The 25758-nt window shown below is 40.7% G+C and overlaps 5 protein-coding genes across 12 annotated transcripts; 2 read left to right on the forward strand and 3 right to left on the reverse strand.

Annotated features, from left to right (window-relative positions):
- Nucleotides 1-10: 10 nt before the first annotated feature.
- Nucleotides 11-3097, reverse strand: LOC129598793 (proton myo-inositol cotransporter-like). Its single transcript, XM_055496852.1, has 4 exons — nucleotides 2590-3097; nucleotides 1274-2251; nucleotides 626-872; nucleotides 11-393 (listed from the first exon to the last, which is right to left on the reverse strand). Exons 1-4 carry the CDS (start codon nucleotides 2670-2672, stop codon nucleotides 196-198), a joined length of 1506 nt encoding a protein of 501 aa, XP_055352827.1. The 5' UTR covers nucleotides 2673-3097; the 3' UTR covers nucleotides 11-195.
- A 161-nt stretch (nucleotides 3098-3258) lies between these two features.
- Nucleotides 3259-8855, reverse strand: LOC129598817 (putative exosome complex component RRP41). Of its 2 annotated transcripts, none has more exons than XM_055496895.1 (4): nucleotides 8658-8855; nucleotides 4425-4608; nucleotides 3959-4337; nucleotides 3259-3740 (listed from the first exon to the last, which is right to left on the reverse strand). In XM_055496895.1, the coding sequence occupies exons 2-4, from the start codon at nucleotides 4590-4592 to the stop codon at nucleotides 3544-3546; spliced, it is 744 nt and encodes a 247-aa protein (XP_055352870.1). In that variant the 5' UTR covers nucleotides 4593-4608; nucleotides 8658-8855; the 3' UTR covers nucleotides 3259-3543. The 2 variants fall into 2 exon arrangements, with proteins under 2 accessions (XP_055352870.1, XP_055352862.1); XM_055496887.1 differs by lacking the exon at nucleotides 8658-8855 and adding an exon at nucleotides 5205-5609.
- Nucleotides 8710-10569, forward strand: LOC129598812 (uncharacterized). Its single transcript, XM_055496875.1, has 3 exons — nucleotides 8710-8875; nucleotides 9026-9866; nucleotides 9940-10569. The coding sequence occupies exon 2, from the start codon at nucleotides 9069-9071 to the stop codon at nucleotides 9822-9824; it is 756 nt and encodes a 251-aa protein (XP_055352850.1). The 5' UTR covers nucleotides 8710-8875; nucleotides 9026-9068; the 3' UTR covers nucleotides 9825-9866; nucleotides 9940-10569.
- A 1466-nt stretch (nucleotides 10570-12035) lies between these two features.
- On the forward strand, nucleotides 12036-15941 carry LOC129596071 (atrial natriuretic peptide-converting enzyme-like). Its single transcript, XM_055493236.1, has 9 exons — nucleotides 12036-12358; nucleotides 12443-12591; nucleotides 12762-12912; nucleotides 13319-13639; nucleotides 13808-13914; nucleotides 14084-14148; nucleotides 14224-14351; nucleotides 14922-15411; nucleotides 15682-15941. The coding sequence occupies exons 1-9, from the start codon at nucleotides 12259-12261 to the stop codon at nucleotides 15779-15781; spliced, it is 1611 nt and encodes a 536-aa protein (XP_055349211.1). The 5' UTR covers nucleotides 12036-12258; the 3' UTR covers nucleotides 15782-15941.
- Nucleotides 15942-16061: 120 nt separating this feature from the next.
- On the reverse strand, nucleotides 16062-25553 carry LOC129596025 (cadherin-23-like). Of its 7 annotated transcripts, none has more exons than XM_055493203.1 (12): nucleotides 25404-25553; nucleotides 22054-22210; nucleotides 20807-20872; nucleotides 20476-20636; nucleotides 20210-20368; nucleotides 19782-19883; nucleotides 19423-19684; nucleotides 18766-19156; nucleotides 18280-18558; nucleotides 17776-18048; nucleotides 16754-17171; nucleotides 16062-16474 (listed from the first exon to the last, which is right to left on the reverse strand). In XM_055493203.1, exons 2-12 carry the CDS (start codon nucleotides 22145-22147, stop codon nucleotides 16370-16372), a joined length of 2310 nt encoding a protein of 769 aa, XP_055349178.1. In that variant the 5' UTR covers nucleotides 22148-22210; nucleotides 25404-25553; the 3' UTR covers nucleotides 16062-16369. The 7 variants fall into 7 exon arrangements, with proteins under 7 accessions (XP_055349178.1, XP_055349164.1, XP_055349158.1 ...); XM_055493189.1 differs by having other exon boundaries at nucleotides 25158-25553; XM_055493183.1 differs by lacking the exon at nucleotides 25404-25553 and adding an exon at nucleotides 24195-24637.
- Nucleotides 25554-25758: the final 205 nt, after the last annotated feature.

Raw genomic sequence — 25758 nt, forward strand, 5'->3', positions numbered from 1 at the left:
ACTACTGAATAAGCACAACAAAATTAATACTTAAGTGACAGCTAATATTAGTGAGAGTGCATTTTGTAAGTACTTACATTATTATCGTACAAGGAAAATGCAACGGTAGTGAGTCGTTTAATAAGTACAGTATAAGTACATAATTTTTATACTGACTCTACTGTACACAGGTATGACAACAGTGTTAAAAGCACATCAATGCAGCACTGGTTTATTTTTTAATGAATCCATTGCAATTACTGAATCGCGAATACTTTTTTGCCGGATGTCGTCTACCGGTTCCCCTGGAACATGGCCAAAAATATCATCCATATCCTCCAACGATTTTCCTTTCGTTTCCGGCACAAATATCCACACAAATATTGCCATAATAATTCCAAAACTGCCAAAAACCTGAAAAAACAATCATAAGAATACCATACAGCGATAGTTAGTATTTCCGTACGTGCTGTGGCCCGAAACTGCATAATAAAAAGTCCTTGTGCGGAATGTGAAGTTAATAATCAAGCAAATACTTCAAATCTACGATGAAAATGCCTGCGGATAAAAATCGGCAGAAGTTTTATATAAAATATGTTGTTGCAGTTCTGTTTTGTATTAAAGGCGTTACATTCTGTAAACTTACAATATAGGTATAAAATGTAATACTGGTCAACATAATCGGTGTAATCTTCGCAATAATGGCATTCCAAATCCAGTTGGACATAGTACAGCATGCCGTCCCCTTGGCACGGACACGCATAGGAAAAATTTCCGACTGGTACACCCAAACAACTGGACCCCACGTCGATGCAAATGAAATTGTGAAAACGTATACAAAGACCATTGCGGCCCATGAAAGACCTGGTGTTTCATGGGAAAGTCCCAAAAACCTGCGGATAAAGACATGCTAAGCGTGATTACAAAGCTTACACAATATCGAGTAACTGTATGTAAGAATTTGTACAGTTTTTCTGTGCGAACATGATAAAATTAATTTAGAACTGATGGCGAAAGTGTGAAAAGAGTATTCGTTTATACCTTCCATCTCCCAGTTTTATAACATCACATTATATAGATATTATTATACATAGACTGACCCAGTCGAAGAAAATGCAGCAAGAAGAGGAATCAGAATACAGATGTGTACTTGTAAGGAAAAATCTTGTACGATGTGCACACACTATACGTACATCATATTATAACTGTAACCGACAAAAGGTCATATATCTCACCCCAGAAATATGTTCTTTTTTAAAAAGCATATATAATTATTCAAAGGTGCAAAACTTACAGACAAATTAGCATATGCGCGCCTCCCATGAGAAATCCACCAATAATCATAAGCAGCTTCCGGCCAATCCGCTCCACCAACCACATCCCGGGAAACGTCGCGACAAAGTTAATGGCCGCATTGGCAATAACAAAAGTCACTCCGGCATGTGCACTGGAGAATCCCATGTCCTTGAACAATTCCGCGGCGTAGTACAGGATGACATTAATTCCCGTCCACTGCTGAAAGCACTGCAGGACCACTCCAATAGCCACACGATTTCGGATGCCGGCTTTGCACAGTTCGAGCCACGTCACCGAGCCGATCTTTTTCTCATGCAGAGCACTCTCCTTAATGGACGCAAACTCTGTCCGTACTGCCTCCGAATCAGCCGGAGCGCTGCGCAGTTTGGCCAGACTCTGTAAGGCTTCTTCTTCCCGGCCGCGGTCTACCAGCCAACGCGGCGAAAACGGCAGAATGATGATCAATCCCCATAAAATGGCCGCCGGCACCATCTGCATGCCCAACGCTAAGCGCCACTCTACGTCGCCGGTTAGTGTGGATAATATGGCTGCATTGATACATGAAGCGATTAGGATGCCAAAGGTGATCATCAACTGGTACGTGGATATCAGCGTCCCCCGGACGTCTGTTTTGGCAGTCTCTGAGATGTACAGCGGGACCACGGCGGACATTAAACCGACGCCCATGCCGCTAATGATTCGGCCGACATAAAGAACGGCGATATGTGAAGCGCCGGTCTGCATGGCCCCGCCGATCATGAACAACACCGATCCCACGAAGATGGAGTAGCGCCGCCCGATGCGGTCGGCTAGGATGGACGTCAGAGCGGCACCCACGACGCAGCCCACCAGAAAGGTGAAGGTTATCCAACCGCTGATGTCGGCGCTGTTGGGAGTTTTGACCAGCGTCCCATTTACTGAATGATTATATTTCAGACCAAATTCCAACCCGAAGCTGTCCATAATTAATACCTGGCTGCAACAGAAAAGTTACTGTCGACTGTAAGGTCAACGGTATTCCAAAGAATTTCGTAAAATGAAAAGAATTCGTAATTAATTTTATATACTGCAAACGATTTCATGAAATGCCGAAAGTCCCGAAACATTCTGTTTCCTTATACGAGAAAACTGATACTCACCAGTGTCACCACGGTTTACATTGTACAAGTTATGGTCCTAGCAGTGCTACCGTAGTTATTCGTATAATTGTTACATCAGGTTTATATAGGAGTACTCATATTGTTACAATATTATTATTTAGCATTGTTCTATTTTGCAAAATGGTTGAAAATGAAACTATTGTTTTTTACGTACTCAATAACGCCGATTTCATATCCGAATAAAAATCCACCCATGGCTGACGCCACAGCGACAAGATAATTATAAATCCTCCCCATATTGCACCCACAAAAATGTATAAAAAGTTCACGATACCGGCTGGGAACACCACGCCGGGTTTTACTGTGATCGTGTAATCAGGAGCAGCGAAAGTTGCTTGTAAAATGGCATACGAGGTTCCAGAATAGAGAGACGTTCGAATGGACGATGTTGTTAATGTCGGCACATCAATACAGAATAGATAAAACTTCCTCGTTCAAATGACGGATTGTCCAGAATGGGTTTGGAGTAGATAAACATCAACCAAAACACATACCGCAAATTCAGCATAAAAAGACATGCCGTTGTTTACGTGGGATAAATGAGCATAAATCGAGTGCAAGTACTGTTGTAAACTACCCGACATTAAGCAATCTGCTGATTTAACAACCAGATTCACGCCAAATTTCTAGCGAAACACAACAAAAAATCGGAAAAAACATGTGTGTTCGAAGTGAACGGTTAAACACAATCACCAGAAGGCAAATGGCCAGCAGCCGTTATGGTAGCTGAACCGTTATGGTAGCTGAACTTATTGCCGCTGATTCACTGATACAACAAACGATTTGCGGAACTGGATTCAAAATAACAACGCACGTTGCGCACACAGATTTATTTCGTAGAATTCAACACAAACCAACATAACCGTCATAAACCTTCAATTTTGGCTTGACGTTAGCTAATGCGGGGGTTTTCCTAGACGGATACACCTTTTAGTTTTCAATAAAATGCAGCTAGAATATCAGACTATTCAAAATCCGATCAACAAAATGATGCTGAAAGTCGTCATTCCTTCCAAACTTTCATTCATGATTGCGCACGAGGGAAAACGACAAAAAATTATCACAGCGGCAATGCGCAGACAAATTCATCACCAAGTTATGCATTTATTCAAATCAGCAGAGGATCTGACTGCTTCACGTGTTCTCGCACAATTTTTTCCACGTCTTCAAAGACTTTTTGGCAACCGTCCAAAGCTGCATTCAATAACGGATTAAACAGATCTTTATGAAATCGATTCTTGGTGTCCAACACGACCACTTCCCGTGTCCGAGGAATAGCGGCCACAGTCAACTGTGGCAGCTTGTCTACGGGATTAGAAAGATTTGCATTAGAAAAATTTTCAAACCCAGAACAGACTAAAAGATTAAGGATTGGAAAATACTGTTGCAATACCGCGTAAAAAAAATATTCCCTCGTGATTCATCTTCTTAATATTGAACTAAAGTAACTTGTCGTCGAAAACAATTTTAAAATAACCAAATAGGCAACCTAATGTCCTAATCTCTGAGTTCCCGCCACTTACGGGATTCTTCGTGGCTGGCAATATCCACGATAGGTTTTCCATCCGTTATCGTAGCGGAGCAGGCCACAATAATATCCTTGATGGGAATGCCCGCGTCAATAAGCGCCAACGTTCCTGCCGTGAGTGCCGCGGCTAAATGACTCCCATCTGTTTGCAGAACTTGACAGGTAACCTTCACGACAGACTCTGCTGTCTTATGGGGAAACATAATCATCTTGTAGCACATTTCCATGTATTCAGCATATTCTTCCGACCGCGGATCATCGCCTTTGCCACTTTTGCGGTCCGATTGACTAAAGGACGACAGCTTGAAATGGCAGTCTAATCCGGAAGGTTCCTCGAGGAGCTCCAAGTCCCCTTCTTCATCATCGTTTTCCCCCTTTACACGGTATTCAGAGTGATTGCGTGTGATAAAAATTACAAATTTAGTAACCATATGTAAAGCACCATCAGCTAACAACCTTACCGCATCTGCTGGACCCACTACCGTGGCCAGAATTTTCGTGTTGCCCAATTGATACAACACGGACCCATCGGCTCCTTCTGCACAACCAAATTGGCATAAGATATCGCGCACTTCTTCCGGCTTTCTTCCATCTCGTCGCAGTCCCGTTAATGATGACATTACATCCATTTATCGGAAGCAACCCCTTATCCAATTGCAAAAAAATGCTAACCGTTAAACCGTTTTTATTAATTCTTAGACGACAAGTGCAGCACTGTGCATAGGTTAATCGTTACCAATTAAAAAACTCAAAACTGAAATTAAAGCCAAAAAGTCAAAAACTCACAAAAATAAAAGTGACGACTACACCCTCGCTGTAACAGGAACTCGGTACCGCGTGCGGGTCGCTTTGCGACACCCAGGTTTAACGCGAAACGAAAATTATTTTTTTAATTCGATTGGAGACGGTCCAGACTCTCGAGTCGGTCTCCAGACGGGACAAATTAATTTTTGATATTATTATACATACGTAAGTGCATACTTGTTTAGAGCAAAAGTTTTTGGAATTTCAAGTATTTTTGAAGTTTTTGAATAGTGCCAATGCTTGCGACTTGCGAGTATTGCGGCCGACTTATTGATTAATTAACTTATTGATTTTATTAATTTTCAAAGTACTCATAAAGGGATGGATGGAAGGTCCATCCATCCATCCATCCCTTTCTCAGTAATTTGAAAATTAATTTATCAGGCTGGATACCAAATCATACAATTTAGTGTAATAATAATTTGCAGTATTAGTACTTAATTTCTCCAACGGATCCATACGAAACCAAAGATAAAATCTGGTAGACGTATGTCGATAAATTGTACTAAATTTTCATCTATAGATATCCTTTATAATAAAAGATTAAGAGGGGGCGTGACCAGTGTGTCTGTCAAATCCCCCAGAATCGCAGAGTGGATCAATATTCAACATTTACGGATCATTCGATTGACGCTATGCGACAGGGCAGCCGCGTACGGACGGCAGTTCGTGAAAACCTACGAGTTTCCGGAAGTCGCTGTTTCTGTCGCTAAGCACATGTTCGAAACAGCGACTTTAAATACTGCTCATGCAGCTAATGATCTGTTAGCAAAACCGAGACCATAGCCAAAATGTACAGAAAAATGTGCTCTACAAGGAAATGTTAGCTGTCACGTGGAAATCTGTTACAGCAGTGACTTATTGCCGCTAGCGCTTTGCACCATGAAATTCGGTACTACAGATTCTGTTATAACTGCGCACCTGTAGTCTGCCCTGTTAGCGCTATGCTTAATTCTCTGTTGTTTGGCCACTCACATAGCCAATGAGCGTGTTTGCACCGGCACCGCCCCTCTACCGCATACCAGGAATAGCGCTGATTTCGTAGATGAGCCCGCAACTTTCGGATTTCAAAAAACAAACATCGTTTGAGAGAAAACTGTAAAAAACCCTATCATACAAAGTCTACGGAACCCCAACACAACCAATCAGCGAAGACTTAAAGTAACTGCCTTGCTGCAGAGCTTGCGCGGGTTATATCGTGAAACAAAATTCGAAAATTTTTTTTTGTTTTGATGTATTTGGTCTGCAATGGCTTTAAGAAACATTATATTAACAGCGGTGGGTTTAAGAATAATAAAAATTTAGGCACAAGAAAGATTTAAGTTATTTTGACAACCGAACGCACAAACGACCCAGGGAACTTAGGAAGTGTCCCAAGTGAGAGCTGCATGCGTCGCGAATCTTGCTGGCAGCCTGGCAGTACCAATTATCAAGTAGCTGCGGGATGACGGTGGCTGCTTGATACTTAGGTAAAAGGCAGTGTTTTGCGGTAGTTTTAACTTAATCATTTCTCTGTTGACACTGTTTCTTTACGGTATTTCGAGCTCGCTAAGCAGGAGGAGCAGCAATCAAGTGAGACATCGTTTGGCAGTTTTTTTCTTACAGTTTATCAGCCAGCTCTGCAAGACTGCAACAATTGAACCTTTTATAGTTAGTTAAGTATTAAGTAGTTAGTTGGTGTGGGATTGCCACTTGCCGCTGGAAAAAAATGACTTACCGTAATTATCGAATTTGCACCCCTGGGGTGCAAAAGTTCAAACGTCCTGGAGTAGGGGGTCTTATTTCGGAGAGGAGGCGTTATTTCTGGGGGTGGTACTATTTTTCAAACAGTATTTTTCAGAAGGGGACGTTTATTTTTCAAACAACTGCGCATTCTGTTCCATTGAAATTGAACGCAGTAGATACCGGTGTTTGCAGTTTCAGAACCTTACGAGCAGCATTCTGAAGCATAGCACCAAATTATTTTTGTGACCGTTTACTGTTTATTAATTACATCATAGCAGTTATTATGAAGCAATTGGCCTTATATCTATCATTTCGTGGCGCTTAACATTTAATAACACCCCAATGGGAGGCAAATTCGGGGAGGAGCTATTTTTCAAACGGGTTATGGGAGGGGCTTACTTAGTACGGAGAGTGCCTTATTATGCGGGGAGGTGCCAATTCGATAATTACGATAATTCGGTAATAACTTAGTTTTTGTCAGCGAAGTTAACTGCATTAGCAAATGCGGTAATTTTTATTTTAACTGCATTTAAGTATCATCAGGCAGCAGTCGATTTCCTCTGCGCACTTTGCGCTGTGTCAGCCATACTACCGTAGAAGTACAGTATAGGTAATTTTACCAGTACACTTGCAAGTTGCAACACATAATCGAATTTAAAATATAGAATTTGTAATTATGATCCGTATTCTTCCTATTAGTACAGTATCTCAATCATAATTTGAGTCTTAGCAGCCTGTATATAACGTAAATTATTTGTAGCTGATTTGTTCCGCGCAATTTGCGCGGGGTCTACTAGTATTTATATATTTGTCCTATATAGATATGACATTGTCCTGTATGACTGTGTGGTTCTATGCACCGTTTTGTATTTACAGAAGAATCACAAACATTGCAAAAATGGAAATTGTATTTACTCATGTAGATATTATAAGAGTATATTTATATGTAGTCTATAGATATGTATAAATATGCTCTTTACAGATACCTAATTAACTCAACTGCAGTTGCAGATAATAAACTGCTATGTACAGTTATTTCATTCTCATACTTGACGTGGTCGGTTAAAGCTTAACTTTTTTGAAGCACTTTCAGTAAGTAAATGCAAATGTGGATAATAATTATTCAGATTATAACTGCACAATGGTTTTCGTTAAAAACTTGAATGGTCACAACATGTAAGCATCGATATCACCAGGTGTTTGAGCTGTAAATCCGTGCATAATAATTATGAAGATTGAAGACTACATTTTATAGATATGTTGTATAGAGACGCTATTTGGAATGTGGACACTGGGCATCGCCATTCGCACTTATAATTTTTGTCATTGCTAGAGTTGCCTGAGTTGATATTACAATTATGTTTACTCATTCATATACAAGACCGGCTAGGGGTGCAAAATTGTAAAATCTGCACAGTCCGTTGTAGCCTCGTGGGCATGTCCTGAATAGACTTGTGAATTGCTTACTGGATTTTGGCTTTGCCATCTGCTTTTACGCTAAAGAACCAGGAAAGGGGGAGTGGCAGGCGTTAATTAACAGGAGAGGAAGAGCCGCATGCGCCGGCTTAATGTGCCCAGTGCCATGCAGTCTGAAATCTGAGGCTAGTACGCTAGTGAACCGCCAAGTACCCGCAAAGTACTCACCAGTCAGGCAGAGAAATGGCTGCTGCACTGCCAATATGCGTGACATCAGCCTTTCGATAGCATTTGGAACCCGCCCCACCAGTCACCACCAGAAACCGCTCGCTCAGAAACTCTTCCAAAATGAAATACTCGCCTGCCAAGCTGCCCGGTTTTGGACCGGGTTATTACTATCGGGAAGCCGCATTAGCAAATTTTCTGGTAATAGTGTAGTTCCCTGTAGTAGCTCCTTTAGCAGTTTAGCGTAGTCTTTCTTGCAGAGAAATTTTAGACAATTTTTCGTTAGCTTAAAGTTAAGGAAAGTGAATTCATTTAGTAAATAAAACTATTGATTTTAACTTGGGTGTTCTTTCCCGCAGGGTTGCGGCTCATTCGAAAAGTTTAACAACTAGCAAACAAATTAACAGTCACAAACAGGAAACACCAAACAAACACAAACTTTATCGTATGACATACAGCGAAATCAGCGAATGCGAGTTTTTGATTACTACGCCAACGGCTGCGGCCTGTCAGTGATTCAGTACCGGGTCTGAAAAGACGCTTGCACACTGCGGAGTCTCTCATCGGAGACGGCATGCCTCAAGACTCTTTGTTGCATTGATTGGGGTGCTAGTGCTGCGTGACAGACTTCATCTTGGATTTGAGTGAATCGTACAGTACACAATTCAAATACAGTGCTTCGATAGGATAATATTTCATCAGTTCTATCCCAAGATTCCAAGAACCCTGGAGTTTCTGAAAGGTAAGCAACGTACGTCTACCGAACTTCACAGATATGTACGTAAAAACTAGTCTTCATCACGCATACGAAGTTTACGAACGTAAATCTATCGAATCGAGACCGTAAATAAATAAATAATTCAATAAATAATTTGTTTCATTGGCTTGGCAGATCAACGCTACGGTGCACCAGCAGATCGTTCTGAAGGATAAAAATGGGCAAATTCTGCTGTGTACCTGGTTGTAATAACCGTGCTAATCGTGATAAATTCGATACCAAAGGCCAGACAATTGGATATTTTCAATTTCCACCTGAAAACGATCCCCGTCGTGCCGTATGGATACGTAATATCAGACGCGATCCTGGCCCATACTTCAGCATCTCAGGCACAACGTGCGTATGTTCAATGCACTTTGAGGAAGAGTACATTGAACGCCTGGCCATCTCCACCGGATTCCGTCTCCGTCTCACCAAGGAAGCCATTCCGACAATATTCAGCTGGAATCAGAAGGAGGGCGGCGGTGACGACACTGAAGGCTACGCGCATCCTGAACCGGATTCCGACGAAATGAACGGCGACGGGGAAGGCGACGACACGAACGGTGATTATGAGGAGAGCAAAGAAGCCAACGGCCATGATGAAGGCGGCGAAGGGCAGACACCCAGCAAGCGGAAGATGAGTAAGCCCCAGCCCCGCGCCTCCAAAGCCGCCCGTACGGATCATGCCCACAGCAGTCCCCAGCGGTCGGTGGGTAAGGGGAAGTATGCTGCCGGCGCCGGAGTGGCCAGGGAATTCGGTTCCAAGGAGGAATCCGACCAGGAGATCGTCCGCCTGCGAACGGCGGTGCAGGTGTTTGAGAGGAAGTTCGCCGAGATGTCACGATTAGTGAATGAACTGCGCTCGACAACGATCAAAATGCTGGGCGTCATGTCAGCCGGAACGAATCAGAGCAGCGGCGGGCAGTCGTAATTTGCAGACTGAATCCTTCACATTGGCAGAATTAATATAATGGTGAGCATTTTGAAATGAATTTGGGTGCGTGATAGATGGAGTATTTATTGTTATGTGCGTTTGTACTTTGTAGGTATCGCCATTTTTTGTTGCTGCACTTGAGGATCTTCCTGCATAGCCTCAATTGACGTTTAGCTTACGCATATGATAATCAGTTCCGATACCTAAGATCGCGATCGTTTGCCTGTCGCCACCCTCTCAAAAGTGATGTAGGGAAGGAGTCAGCGGTTAGTGGTTTTAATTTGATGCACGTGCTGTATCATCCTGGAGGGGCATGTTTTCCTTTTTCTACTTCGATATTCATTAATCGTTGCGCTATACGGGGACTGGACAATAGGGAAAGCGGTTTTGATAGCATTAAAACGATGCTAATTCGAGTATCTTGTAAGTTGATCTTATTTTCTGGAGTTATGGGATCGCCATCTTGCACGTTTTGATTAGTTACTTCGCTTTTTCTTACCTTTTTGTTGAACATAGGGTATAATATTCTGTTGTACATGTATATAATCCCATTTATTCGGACTCATTGAGCCTACATGATGGGTAGTATCCTTGTCTGTCATTTCGGCTTACCAGTTCCGTAGGTTGATAGATGTTAGTGGGAATTTTGACGCATGTGGATGGTTTTGCCTCAAGGAGTTGTTGTTTTGTTGATGCTGGAATCTCCTTTGTACTACGCTATAAAATTGTTATGCTGCAGTTGCATCGGTGGTATCGTGCTTGCGGTCTTCGAGACTTCGACGCAGTCTATCGATTGATACTCGTATTATAAACTACCGTCACACAGTGCTTGTGCGCATCGGACTTCCGCTCATAGAGGACTTTGATCGATATCCGGCAGAACAATAAGAACGACGGTGATACCGCTGATATGTCAAAGAAAATACTGCATAATGCATATCGTTTATATTTATATAATATAGGATATTTCGTGCAGTGCATGTACAGTACATAGTACACTGACTTAGCTGTACATAATGTTTATATTGTATTGTCGAATTTTATAATAATTGTTGTATTTGCGTGTTGTTGACAGTACTTCGGTTTCTAATAACGTCTACCGCATTTTGTATCACACACACAACAGAAAGACATTTTTATCACCGCTGTTGCCAAGATCACACAGGTTGGTTTTAATTTAAACGTAATTAAATGATCATGAATCCGTGATAATAAGACTACAAAGCTGGGGGGCATAAAGGGACTCATAAGCTGGAATAGACATTAATAATTACTTAGTATGATAGTGGAGAGGATGCGAGAACAATACCACGCACTCGTCAATTTAACATCAGCTGATACTGAATGAATAAAAATGCATGCCGTTAAAAAAGACGTTAATGGAGCTAGCAGATACGGTACTTGTATTACATTTACTTATACGACAATAATTATGCATAATAAAAATAATCAAAAATCGTTGGCTTGCACAGTTAATGGCAATCAAATAGCGCTCATGTTAAGGTGTCAGGGATCCAGGGCTCGCTGAAAGTGTGACTGTGCTAACGGTTAGCAGCTAACCGGGAGTAAAACCAACGAGAAAGAAAAGCGAAATCATACTAAGAAAATTTCGCTTATGATTAACAAAATTCAGTTCGCTTAATAAAAGTTTCAAGTGATGTTAACACTATTTGTTTGCTAGGTGTTATTTTATTAATCATAGATAAAAGCATTCCTAACTCACCGCAGCATTCATTTCAAGCTCCTAACATGTGGAAATTATGAAAGTGGAAGAAAATTATACTGAATGTTAGGGTAATGAACTGCCCTATAATATTTGAGCAAATTTTGAAATTCTAATGGATTGTTGTGCAATAGGTTGTCTAAGTAACCCCTAAGAAAGTAAGTATGTAAAACGCGGTAAGTGACTCGTTAAGTTCGTAAATATCTGCTGAAGAAGTTCTGTAGAAGTAGTGATTTTGTAAACGATACATACCGGATCACAGTTCAAAAAGGTGTGTCAATCATGAGAATTATCAATATTAACAACGCCGGGGCTTTGAACCATTTCCAATCAGCGTGCGGCATTTTTGCTGCATTAGCATTGTTTGTTATTGGAACGATGATTAATCGTCTTTTGAAAGACTTGAATCAATATGTACAAATTAAAAACCGCGTACTCTGGCGCAAACGGAACCAGATTCTTAATGGAAAAATTCCAAGTTTATGCGCATTTAGTTTACTAGTGTTCCCTTCTACCGTACTTTATATAGCACACAATTTTAAATACTGTAGTACTGTAGTTATGCAGACGGATAACGGATTAGCGACATTTGCAGCGATTACAAACAGGTTGTAAGTGTGGGGATGCCGAGTCGAATATTGTCGTTTAATTTGCAATACCGTTTGAAACGTCTCTTCGTAATTGTTAGGAAATCATTGATCTATCACCATGTTTGTTAATATCATGTATCGCCTCCCGCTTTTTTCATTGTTCACGATAATAAGTGTGAAATTAGATAAATCCGGAGTATATTCGTTTGAGGAAGGGGGTATGTGCCATGGTGATATATAGATACACTTTTTAGAGGGGCATTGCTATTGTTACCAAGTATAGAACAGCTCTACTTTTCCAGTCAATATATTTCCATTATCGTCATGCGACGACATAGCGGAAGTTGGAGGTTCTACTATAAGTTTCCCGCCTAAATATCCGCTTCTTCTGAATCTTCAATCGCCGCGTTATTGTCGATTTGAAGTTCAAAATCGCAACCAAGTTCAGCCGGTTAGAATGTCTGTATCTGTGGTTGCACAGTTGAACTAATTTGCAAGAATAAAATTGCTGCTCCTAAGCGAATTCGAATATAAGTACTCTACTCTAGGTTATTTCAAACGAATACCAGCAATTACTTTCAAGTAGTTTCTACTGTACAGTTTAATCTCTTTATAATTTAGGTTTCCATAAATCAGCTGAGCGCTACGCTGGAATTTCCTTTCCAGTTGGCCACAGACGACGCACTTGTTTTCATCGATGGAAGTGTCCGCAGCTCCTATCCAAATACTTGTGACTATAACCTATTTACAAAGAATGATCCCTTAGTCAAAGGTAGAAGCAGCTGAAGTATGCTTGCCTACTACAGAATATATTATTTTATTTGTAGTAATTTCTGTGCATCAAAATACCGGGCATGTTGACATTTTTTAATTATAGCCTCGTCTCCAATGTACGTATACGCTGGTATTCATAATTTTTATAAAACTTATATAGATACTACGTCTTATATATCTATATGAACATGTACGAGTATGAATTCCATCTGAAAATCGCAGTGTGTACGCAATAATACTACGAATATAGTGCAACCGTACAAAATGCTCAACTAAAAGATGTTTGGCGTAAAAATCAATACGATGTACAGTAGTTAGTTATATTATGCTTAAGAGTTCTGTAGACTATAAATTTCAGAAAAGTACAGTAGGACAGTATTTTATTTTTTCGACTGTTTCTGCAGTGACTCGACCCAATTCCACATCGACGCGCTTTGTTTTCAATGCCACCGGAAGTGCCATCCTGATAGATTATTGTGGCGCGGGCAGAGGCGATGGGCCCATAAGCTTCTTCCTCGTGTTGACCGTTCATACCGGTGCAATGTTCGTAACCGAAACCCCACGTACCCGTCACATACAGAATCAGTTGCCGGTGCAGAATCAATTCCAAGTATTCAACGGCAATGCACCGCAATCTGATATTGGAAGCCCCATGTTTCAGCAGGCCGCGCCAGCTGCAGGAATGCTACCAACAGCAGCGAATGGCGGATCGCTTCCAGAATGCGGTATTTGCTAATTACTTACAATCATTTGTGTACGACATTTGCTCGTACATAATGCTTTTTCAGTGGAGTACACATTTAAAAGAATCCTATAAAGGGAACTTCCTAGTAATATAACCACCATGGCAATTAATTTTGTAGTTGAATAGTAATTTTATTATGGTAAAACAGGCACGACAGGCTATCCGCCAGATTATACTCGCATCGTCAACGGCGATGTTGCTCATTATGGCAATTTTCCCTGGATAGCCGCTCTAGTCCATAAAAGATACAAGCAAGTACGTAAGAAGAAAACTGTAATCTGTCCGATCGCGACATACTGTGCTGTCATTATCAGTTTACTACGACAAACCAATAGCATCATAATTGATAATCACGTGTATTGCACACAATATCATTAATGAATAAGTGCAGTGAGTGTAAGTAATCATATACTCTACTTCATAGTACTGTGGCGCAACAATTCTGACTGCGGATTGGGTCCTGACTGCTGCCCACTGCATAATAGGCCCGTACGTTGAGAAATATGTGCAATGACACTTATGTCCCAGTTTCCGACAAAATGTTGATTAATCCGTCGATTCCAGTCTGGACGTCCGTGACATTCAGGCCAACACGACCGTCGTAATTGGTGTGTTGGATCTCAATCAGGCCACGGCGGATAATAAGTATGAGATTGCAGATTTGGTCGTGCATCCGAATTATGACCCCAAAGGTAAATCTGCAAGAACAAATGGGACACAGCACGGCTACGAGATTACAATATACAGAGTACATAGGCAGTCATAATTCAACGCACGACAAATGAAAACTAATTCCCCAGTAAAACAACTTGCAAAAAAAACGTTAGTTAAACGTTAGGAGACGGCTAAAATTGACACACATCCGTTCACCTAACGGTAGTTACACGTTAAACTATCGTTTTTCCTACAAGCTGTTTTACTCGGGATTAACTCACACGGAAACGAACCCGTGTACGCTAATTAACAATAATTGACTACTGGAATTATTAGAATTCGATAATTATAAAGAAAATTACTTGAACAGTTGAACCATAACTTCATAAGGTCACTAAGATAGTATTCTGTATTTCTACTCGTAATATTATAACTGCGTAGCATTAATAATTTGAAAGTGCAATAGACGTAGCATAAGTACGTTTGGCACCGCGCAGTACTCATTTAATTTTCTCATCGAAGATAATTTTACTGAATCATGCATGTTGGCAGCTTCCAAGACTGTGAAAAGTAGTTAGCATTTTCAGTTCTCATCCTTGTTGGTGTAGGTTGGCTAAACGACATTGCTCTCATTCGGTTAAAGCGTTCGATACCATTTTTTGATGCCACCCAGCGTCCGGCTTGTCTGCCCAACCGTTCCCTGAAGGATGTCGTCGCGGCAACCGGTCACACCCAGTGTTTCATAGCCGGCTGGGGCTACACGAAAGAGGGTATGGGGATTACCGTCTTCCGAACGCCATTGGGGCCGGCCGCACCGGACAACACGGTGACCTCCCCACCGGGTCCTCCGCACGTGGGAGCCGGTTCCGATACGCTTCTGTATGGGCGGTTGAATTATGTGCCGCTGGAAACCTGCCAGCAGAACTATTACACCGGGGGCATGCTACTACAGGGCGCACCGCAGTTTGTGCGCGATAATATGTTGTGTGCTAGCAATGACGAACGATTTCAGGGGGCGTGTCTGGGGGATAGTGGAGGCGGATTATATTGTAGGGAAACCGATCATTCCTGGACCGTACATGGAGTGTCCTCTTGGAGGTAATGTATTTATTTACGTTGATTTTTTAATCTTTCTAACACCATATAGATATATGAAAATTATTACACTGCTGCTTACTTACCTCATATTTTACATTGTATGCATACATACTGGCACACACCAAACATATTTCACGTAGATTTAAAGTGTTGATAATACTGTTCACCTCGGTAATAAAACGGAAACTCAGGTAAACCAGTAGTACAGTGTGGGATGATCGAAATCTTAGTAAAGCAACGCAAATTTTTTAACTCTAGTAATTTTTGTAGCGGAGGATGTGCGCGGAAAGATCTACCATCGGTGTTTGCCAATGTCTTCCAGTTGAAAAGTCTTATACAGCGTGTATTGAGTAAAAAGCCTTCTGGATAGCCCAGTGGTTTTAAGCTGTGATGATTCTTGCACTTTTAAAGATTTTAAATTGTTAATTGTTTAATTGCATTTTTATTTGTTCCGGTTTCGATATACCCCCACCATTTGGTTGGCGCTCATAAAATAAGGTAATTTTAGGTGAGATAAACTGGCAACTACAGAGACTTAGTGAAGTTAGTAATTACATTAAAGATAAAAATTAAAATCCGAAGTCGTAATGATATGCGGTGTGGAGTATACTAGTACTTGTAGTTTTGTTGTCGATTGTGATGCACCCGTGTCTTTCCTTGCATGACAAATTACTACTGATACCGATAAACTCAAGTTAAAACTGTGTAAGATTGGAATTGTTCATAAATTTAGCATTGACCCTGTACAGTCCAAATTGTTAGCTACAACCTTCGCCGATTACAAAATTGTGCTATATTATGCTACAAAAGCATCTTTAACTATCCCACTGTCAAATCGCTGTTTAAAGGCATATTTGCCACAATCAACACCCCATGCATACATTTATACCCGCGACCACAAAAAAATAACAAGCTTAATATGCAGCAGCAAAAATTTGGTCCATGGCTAATCCAGTACTTAGAAGTAAACGGTCACTTCCGGTCGTTCGGTATCGGTCTGCATGGGTGACAAAGTTTCCGACGACTGCCAGCCGAATTCGAAATGATCCACGGATGCCATCGACTGCAAAAACCAAAGCTATATGGTTACAAGCTCATCACTTGACCGCATGCTGCCTGATACTTGACGACTTTTAAATCACCGGAAGTGACGAAAGGCTATCAAGTGGCAATAGCGCCATATCTATGTACGGTACTTCTCAACCGTCCGCACCTTGCATTGCACGTAAAGCGCATTGCGAATAATAATAAATTAGTTACGATGTATGGACGTACTGTGGATACGCATCCAAATGAAAGAAAGGTATAAATTAATTAGAAATATATAAAATTTCTGATTGACCTTTCCCGGCTTCTCTTCGTCTTCCCATTTCAGTCTCTTCTGCTTCCTAACGACACCGATGTTGTTGTTGTTGTTATGCCGTGGTGTATTGCCTGTGCTGAGAATAATACCCTTTGGACTCAAGCCGAGATCATTGGAGACAATTTGATGAACGGGTCCGGACGCTGCAACAGCACTGGATGATCCCCACGCCGAAATGGGGCTGGATTTTGGAGATAAATCATCAGTCTGGAGTCCGGGATTGTCGACAGGATGCAGATCATGGGAACTAGTCTCAGAATCACTGGAAGCACTACTGCTACTAACAGGAACAATGTCATGATAAGGCACACGCTGCTTGTACGTTAATCCACGGGTATCATCGTCAAGGGGGCAGGATCGGAGAGTGCCGGCGGGACTTTTTCGGGACCATGGTTTTCTGATGTACAAGACAAGCGTTAAATGGACCATGATGATAGACATAAAAATTAGTACGCAAACCAGTAAAGGAATAATATTCTGCAGAGACTCAGAGGCAGAATACCGAAGATCTCGTTAAAATCTGAGATCTTGCACTTTAGACGAGAAAGAAAAAGCAACACGTTAATCGGCTTCGGAAAAGGTGCTGGCCTGCATAGGATTGAGTGCATACATACGGTAGTGACGGTACTTACATATTTGTACACACGGAATTATGAAACAGGCGTCAATACTTAAAATACATTTATCGGAAAGCGTTTACTTGATGCCAGATATGAAATAAAATACAATGTGAATTTTAAAGCCGGACAAAGAATTGGAGAAGATTTTGCTTTCAAATGTCAAAATCATCGAAATATTGCAGCACAAAATTCTGATTCCTAGAGCTAAGTTTGTTGCCTGCATCCGTGAGTATATTTACCTGAGTGTGCCGGTTTCTTTGCAGAAGATCTAGCACTTCAGAAGAAAAAGAGAAAGCAACATGCATTATAGTCAGATTTCAGACCGTCACCAGAAACTAAAGGTATTGCATGCACCACTGACGTAAGAATTACAGCACTTACGTTTTGCCGACGTAACAAACCAAGCACAGCACGATAAGCAGGAGGAGTCCCGCTAACGAGCCCAGGACAATGGCTAGGACAAAGTACTGATCAGCGATCGGGGCGGTGGCCGGAAGTGCCACCGCCGGGAAATTAATGGTCACGGGGACGGAGGATTTCCGTGGCGGATCACCGCTGTCCTCGGCGACAACGAAAAACCGGTATTCGGTCCGGTTGACTTCATCGGCATCGGCCATCAGGGTAATCTCACTGCCGTTAATCGTGAACACACCTCTACGATAAAACCATAAGACATTCAATGTCGCCGTATACATTGCGATGGACAATAAAATTAATTCAAGCAACAATGTAATTAATTTGATTGAACGGTGTATGGATATTGTTCATGGTGGATTTATTTTGTGATTGGCGTTAGGTAACCGGCAAACAGCAATCGCACCCATACATCACGTAAATAAACAGACAGTATATTTGCAGGTATGCATAATTAATGCACCGGCATACTTCATGTGCTCATCCAAAAATGCCAGAGTGGTAAACACGTGGTCACCATCACGGTCCCAGTAGCGAATGTGTCCCATTGGAGATCCGCGATATTTCTTCTCCACTGGGATATCGAATATGTATTCGGTTTCACTGAATTGCGGATCATGATCGTTCTCGTTAAGGACTTCAATAACGATTTTCGTCTGGTCAGTAAATTCACCATCGGTTACCCTTGCAAACAGGATATATCCAGTCGCATTTTCGTAATCCAATGGCATGGTGATGTAAAGGTTACCACTATATAAAAAAGAAATGAAACTGTACTGCAAAGATTAATATACGTATTATGCAAGCCATTTGGTTGTTTCAAAATCAATGATCACGTTATTAATACGTAATAACAAATTGTAGTAATCAGGCGGTATGGTAACTGGAACAGGAATTGCATTTAATTACAATTAATTTTTTTAACAAGGTCTATTATACAAGAGCTATTTTTTTTACCTTGCGGTCAGCGCAAAATGCGGCACTGCTTCTGATGCTAGCAAAGAATAAACCAAAACGGCTCCAACATCGTCGTCAGTAGCTTGCACTGATAAAATAGTGGTATTGACCGGTGTATTTTCGAGAACCTTCTGATGGTATTCTTTATGGGCGAATTTGGGTGGTTTCCGGTTGGGCGTCTCCGCTGAGATTCTCAGTGTGGTCAGCGTATACCGCCCGGGATTGTCCACCTGCGTGGCTTTGATGGTCAGCACGTATAATGTCTGATCAATGGTCCCGTTCACAGTCACAACTCCCGTCTTCTTATCAATGTCGAACACCCGACCTCCTTCGACAATGCTGTAAACCACCGGAGTCAACATCCCGTGGTCCCGATCCAGTGCTTTGATAGCTGCCAACAGGTACTCAATTACCTTAGGTTGGAAATCAGATTTTTAATCAATGCAGTGCAATAATTTTAAAACAATTAAGGTTTTACCGCTGCGGCGGCTATACTGCATTAACGTATGACCTTATTGATAACTCAATTTAACCGCCGCAACAAACAGCAACCAACATTACTTAACTTTATATTGCAGTAACATATGGTTTTGAAATTATGTAGAGTAGTTTTACTTTTAACAATTTTAACTGCTTCTAATTGAAAGCTTTCTTTACTTTCTGGTTGCACTTTTAGTTCGTAGCCAATGCGCGCGTCACGCGGAAGCGCGGCTGTATAGCGCGGCTGCTGGAACTCCGGATTGAGATCATCGCCGTCCTCCACGGTGATTTGGACGTTAGCGGTGGCGGTCAGTGGCGGATTGCCTTGGTCTTTGGCCATGATCGTGATGTTGAAGACTTTATGTTGTTCGTTTTCGAAATCCAGCTGATGGTTCAAAATTAACGTGCCAGATAAAGTGTCCTCCAAGCGGACATAATCCTGTGCCGTCATATAAAGGATCGTATTAATCAATGGGGAACCAGATTGTTCAGAGCGGATTAAGAGGTAAATGAATTGCTTAAATTTGCGTACATACCGAGTATGGTCCTTTGACAATGGAATAGATCACCATGTTACCGGTGGAATCGGCGTCATTAGCGTGGATATCTTTGAGTATCACACTGCCGACGGGCGCCAGCTAAAAATTATACGCGTATAAATATTACATGAATTAATCCACAATTGTCTGTAATAAATAACTGTTAAGTCACCATACTTGGCTATTACTCCAGAAAAAAAACAACGAAAACGTATCCACATTTTTTAATTGAGTAAGCGTAATAATATCGACATAAACAAACGTTTAGAATTAAAATTTTCTAATTTTAAACTGAAAAACTAGTTTTTTGAAGGTTATTATCTATAGCTTATCCAAACGATAAAACGCAATTATGTATCCAAAAATATAGCCAAAAATGCCAATCAGAAGCTCTTGTAGCGTGCTCAGCTGTGCAATCGCTGTACCTCGCTAACGGTGGCTGCATATGGTGTATTTCGAAAATGCGGCGCATTATCATTGACGTCCGTAACAACAATCTGCACCGGAACATCAATCCGTCGCCACGAGTCTCCATCCAAATATTCACACACCAAGGTCAATTTCTGTACGGTTTCAGGTGGATTCTTAAAAGAAGGCATAAGACACAACGTTGGACAATGGGTGTCATGTAACAGCGTGTGTAATACGCATTCAAGTGTATTGCAGCGCACTCGTGCATCATCAAACATACTTTGGCTTCAAGGGTTTCGCGGTCTATTTCCCGTAGTAAGATCAGACTTTTACTCTGACTATCCAATCCGAAATACCGATTAGGCTCCTTAAGCCGTAGATTAATATTTCCTTTAGCTGAGGCGTCGCCTTCAATCATATCCAGGGTTTTGAAGCTTTTGCCTTAAACAATTCAGCATCGTTATTTTATTACACCTTAAATTAAATGCAGTAATCGAATAAAATGTAGGCAACTGAACAAGAGATTTAAGTAACCAATTAAATTAGAAAAAAGTAAATAATTTACGAAACAACCACAAATTAAATTCAGCAAAATTTAATGGATAGCATACCGGGTGAGAAAGATTCGGGAATAGTGAGGAAAATACTGGATCCATTTTGTACCATGCAAGGGTACGCTGAAAACAAATTAGCAATAATTAATACTGCAAAGGAATGCAAAAAATGTTCGACTACTTTTAACTGCATAATTATCTGCTCAGGTATACACATCGATATTTTTAGGACTCAGCACTCAGCAGACTACATCGAAGTCAACATCATTAGTGATACACCATTAGTGCTAGATTTGTTGACCATATCGATATTAACAGAAGGGTCGAGTGTGCATGAATGTCCACAATGCACCACGGCGATATAATTCAGACGGAAAGCAGGTGTACGGGTTACTTTAGCACAGAAATTAATGAACAAACTGCTAACTGTATCAGTTTCGGTTATTCAACCTATTTCCAGTCAAAAGTCGGCGTGTGATACTGGAAACTGGATGGCAATGGATGCCCCAGAAGTGACCACAACAGCAAAGGTCAAACGAGATCTATGCCGAATGACATTACATCGTTTCACCGACGGTTCTGCCGAACAAAATTCTACCGACGACGACTACCATTTAAACGTAGACACCATTTGGCTTGTCAGGAAAATTTATAAATAATTGGTGCTTCGTAACTTGCAAACAACCAGCAATCAAAATCGATATCGACGGTTAATTCATGTACTTCCACAATGTTAAATAAATCTAGAGAAGAATAGTGCTTTTAAACAGTAAAATGTATCGCTTCTTAATTCTTATCCTCAGTAGTTAGCCTGCTGCAGTACTTGTGTGCCAGGAAACTTTATTGTGCGTAAGATTGTGACCGGCAACAGCCAGCAAAGCAGCAATAATGATCAACATTCGACAGCATTGAAAAAAGCAATCAAAATCATTATATTCGTATATCTGTAAGAAAACTGTGTATGTAAATCAAGTTTTAACCTATATAGGGACGTTCGTAATTAGGTCCAGTTTTTGCTGAGCGGGTTTTGAATTTAGCATAGCTGGACGGATCCAACAAAAGACAAAAAACAGATTGCAAATCAAAAAGCCAGCCAGCCAAACCATTATTTCTAGATTACTGATAAACAAACATGTCTGATACCATGCAGCGGCATCCGACATGGATGAAGCTGATCTCAGCGACACGGACAAAAAACTCGATTTTATAAATTTTGCTTTATTGGTTTACCAAATTACATTACAAACAGAACAAGAACGACGATTGATAGAAAACATTATGGAATTTCCATAACGTGCCCATACCATTAGCTCTCATAAGGACGGTCATGAACAGTAATCCAAGTAATAAAATCCACCTGATAAATGGAGCCTTCTGTGTGGTCACACATATGGCCATCTTTTAACGATGGTGATCCCGGAAACCAACTGGATATCCGCGTGATTATCTTTGCATCTTCATCTGTAATGCCAGCACATAAATTCCTGTGATATTGACCGGCTAGTTGGCTTCCGCTCGGATAATCTGTCATAACTAACTGTATGATCAATAGCATAACCACTTAAGCGCCACCGGAAGCCATGACAGTTTCTTTCAGCGTTATTCGTTCATAATACAAAAAAAGCAGAAAATAGCCACAAGCCGAACGTCCGTTGCGTGTTAACATCATGTATGCAAATTGTGGCCAGTTTGCTTACATGCATACAACTGACGCCAACAACCTTTAACTTGTGGAAGCCGCACAAAAAATGTTAATAAATTCAGCAATCAAAAAGGAGCTATTTTTGGCTGTATACCGCACTTCTTCGAATTTATTATTTATTGCCACTATAAGTTTGCAGAGTCAAAAAAATTAAACAAAAGTTTTGTAGCACATCAACTAAAAATACATCGTGTAGAACTTTAGTTCACAACACAGTACATTTTGATACGCACTGCGTGATAAAAATGCCATTTATCCAACAAATCGATTCCTATACGATCAATGTGAACTGATTCATTTCTTACACAAAAAGTCCAAATCAATCAATAAGGTATTGCATGTTTCCAGTTTCTTACGGTTAAAGTAAATTTACACTAATAAAACGAGACTGTTTCATAAGTAAGTACATTGCCGATTTAACACGCCCAACATATGCAGCAGTATCGGTTACGTCGTAATCAAGAAGGAATTTAAATGCCGAACGATTAACCTAGTGCGCACTACCGCTTAATCGTTAAAGTACCGCCAATCCGGACGAACATTAAATACCTATAGTATTTGCAGGCTGCACTTTCATTTCAAAAAACACAGGAAGCCTATCTAAATTTGTTCGTCAAATCCGATTTGGTATTTAAAGCTAAGTCTCAGATTTTCTATTCCCGTAGATGCTATGCCGATACGCTCAGGCTGTGATGTAGTGCATCAGTTTAAAGATTTTCAAGTACGTATATTAGTAACATTCGAAATTAAATAGTTGGTTTACTGAAAAAATTTACAAGAATATAAAAGCTGTTAGCAGATTAAAGCTTACTAAAGATGTAAGAAATCCCACGCACTAGCTAGTTGCTGTTACTGCGAACCAGCTTAAACTTTGTATCAGTGAACTTCTAATCTTATTAATCTCATTAGAAATTATAATTTTGAAAAAGAAACAGAAACTATTAAACCAACAATCCAACGAACATAAGTATCTGTTTTATGCAAAATACTACTTACACTGTTGCACATTACTTATTATTTTCGATTACTTACACACACAACTCCGTATTGGCTATATGAATGTATGAATTTCACGGACAACATTATTTCGGCTAATATCCAAAACGCATAAAACAGAGAATTCAAAACGCAGAAAATTAGTGATCAGAGCAATAATCCGTACGAATATTATGCCAATCTTTGGCGCTTGACGTCCAGGAAAAGTGCGCCGACATACGTGCGTACAAGACCTTAAAACATAGTGGGAACGAACATACGCCGTTTCGCTTTGCTTCGTTCTGTATGAGCGGAGCAAAGCGAAGCGGCGTATGTTCGTTCCCTCTATGCTTAAAATGCGAAGTACCGGCTAGTTTCTACACGACCAAAATATATTCTGCAAACGTGCGTTAAAGATCGGTTGGGCTATCAAATTTAACAATGGGAAGTAAAGCATCCAGCAATTGTTCTAGGCACATCCGTCATAAAACTCCCGTGCACATTTTGTTCTAATAAAATTAACCCGATTTATATTATCGACACCAATACAGGAGTTTATTGCCGGTGTACAAGCGCACAGCAGGAGACAACTACCAACCATCAAAAGGTTACCGGCAGCCGGCAGATGCACTATAAATGAGGCGCGCGAACTGATCGCGCATTGTTTTATGTATAAAATTTGGCGCAGACTGATCGAGGTAGGAAAAGTATTGTACGCTGTTACAGTTAAGCGTAGAGAAGGGGTTGCGGCAATGACAGCTTTCTCACCCTTTTTACAGCCAAGAATTCCATGGAATATGATCAGGAAAGTTTGCACAGCTTCTCTGTATTGCTATCAAAGGTAGGCATATTATTGTATCCTAACACTGATAATAAATTGTATCCGGATGCATAAATAGAATGAATAAGGCACAACGATAAGTAGCAAAAAAGAATGGGGATTTTGTGAGATAGTTACTGATCGAACTGTTTAAGCAATCTTGTAAAAAATAATGCAAACACAAACTCGCAATAGTACAGAAAGGCATCTGCAAAATTCTATCCCAAAATGAGTATATCTAAAAGGAAAACGATACTGGCGTACTGCAAATTAGAAAATATCGGCGATAACACTAGTTACGCCGTACAGCGGCAACACGATGCTGTTGGTTTGATAAGCCATTGCAGCACTGCACTAACGAAACTGCTCAAAACAACGTTCATTCGTATAGTGCCGGGCCTGCCGGCCTTTATTTAATCGGCACACCAAGTCTGTGGGTAAATATAATTATTATAATTCAGTTAGTCAACAAACCTTCTCAGGCATCCTCAAAAGGAGGTTTCACATATACAGCACCAAATAGACCCGTACGCAACGAAGGATTCTCTTACCTAAACTGGCTGTCACTAGTTCAAACAATGGAGTAAACGCTTTTAACTCAAGGCGCGCGGTAATAGGTGTCAATGTCAATTAAAATTTCATATCTGAAATACCTTCTTAACCGTTCAATTACTGGGTAGCATTCATGAATGTATACTACTGGTAAAGAGCGCTAACTTCTTTTCCGAAAATCTACCCTGATGGAGCAGGCACCCGTACATCGCTATGAAAACCTTAAAAATTTAAAAATAGCAGAGGCAACTGAAATCAGCATGCACCGACGGAAATTACTGTACTATGCCATCTCCATATCGCATTCACAACGCATAATTACTTAATTTTCCTTTTTTACAATTACGAAAATAACTTACCAATGAAGCGGTCAGTCAACTAGTTGTGATATCAGATAGTGATGAAAATATATTCTTTGGAAAGCATATGGTTTACATGGTGACTCTTAAATTAGTAATAACTACTATAATAAGCGATACTAATGCAGGTAGATGAACCTCGTGTCCACTGTCCAGTTAATCCATGACCAAAATTTGACAAAATTTGACTCCAGACTGTGATCGAAATACTCATAAGAAAACTTATCAGAGCAAAATTTAGAGCACCTGGTATTATCCCATAGGTAGCAGAATTAAGGATAAGAAACACCGGCTCAACTCTGCGTCCAACAAGCATGTCAAGGTTATGCACACGTAATTTTTAACGAATGCTTAAACGCTCTGTGGTGGCTCTCGTACATCCAGTGAAACACCCAAGTCGCTACTTAATCGAGCATTAGCCGATCGTCGTTGTAAATTTCGTAAATAGTTTCACCGTTGAACGTCTTGAATATTAATTACCCATTGCATATCACAAATTGCGTGCGATGCGGATGTACTGTACGAGATTCTAAACTTGCGTATCATGATCATTTTTACTGTCCAAACATCAACAAAAAAGTGCAGCAAGTGTAGTGGTAAT

Source organism: Paramacrobiotus metropolitanus, unplaced genomic scaffold, assembly GCF_019649055.1.
Source record: "Paramacrobiotus metropolitanus isolate TYO unplaced genomic scaffold, Prichtersi_v1.0 Parri_scaffold0000003, whole genome shotgun sequence".
NCBI lineage: Eukaryota > Metazoa > Tardigrada > Eutardigrada > Parachela > Macrobiotidae > Paramacrobiotus > Paramacrobiotus metropolitanus.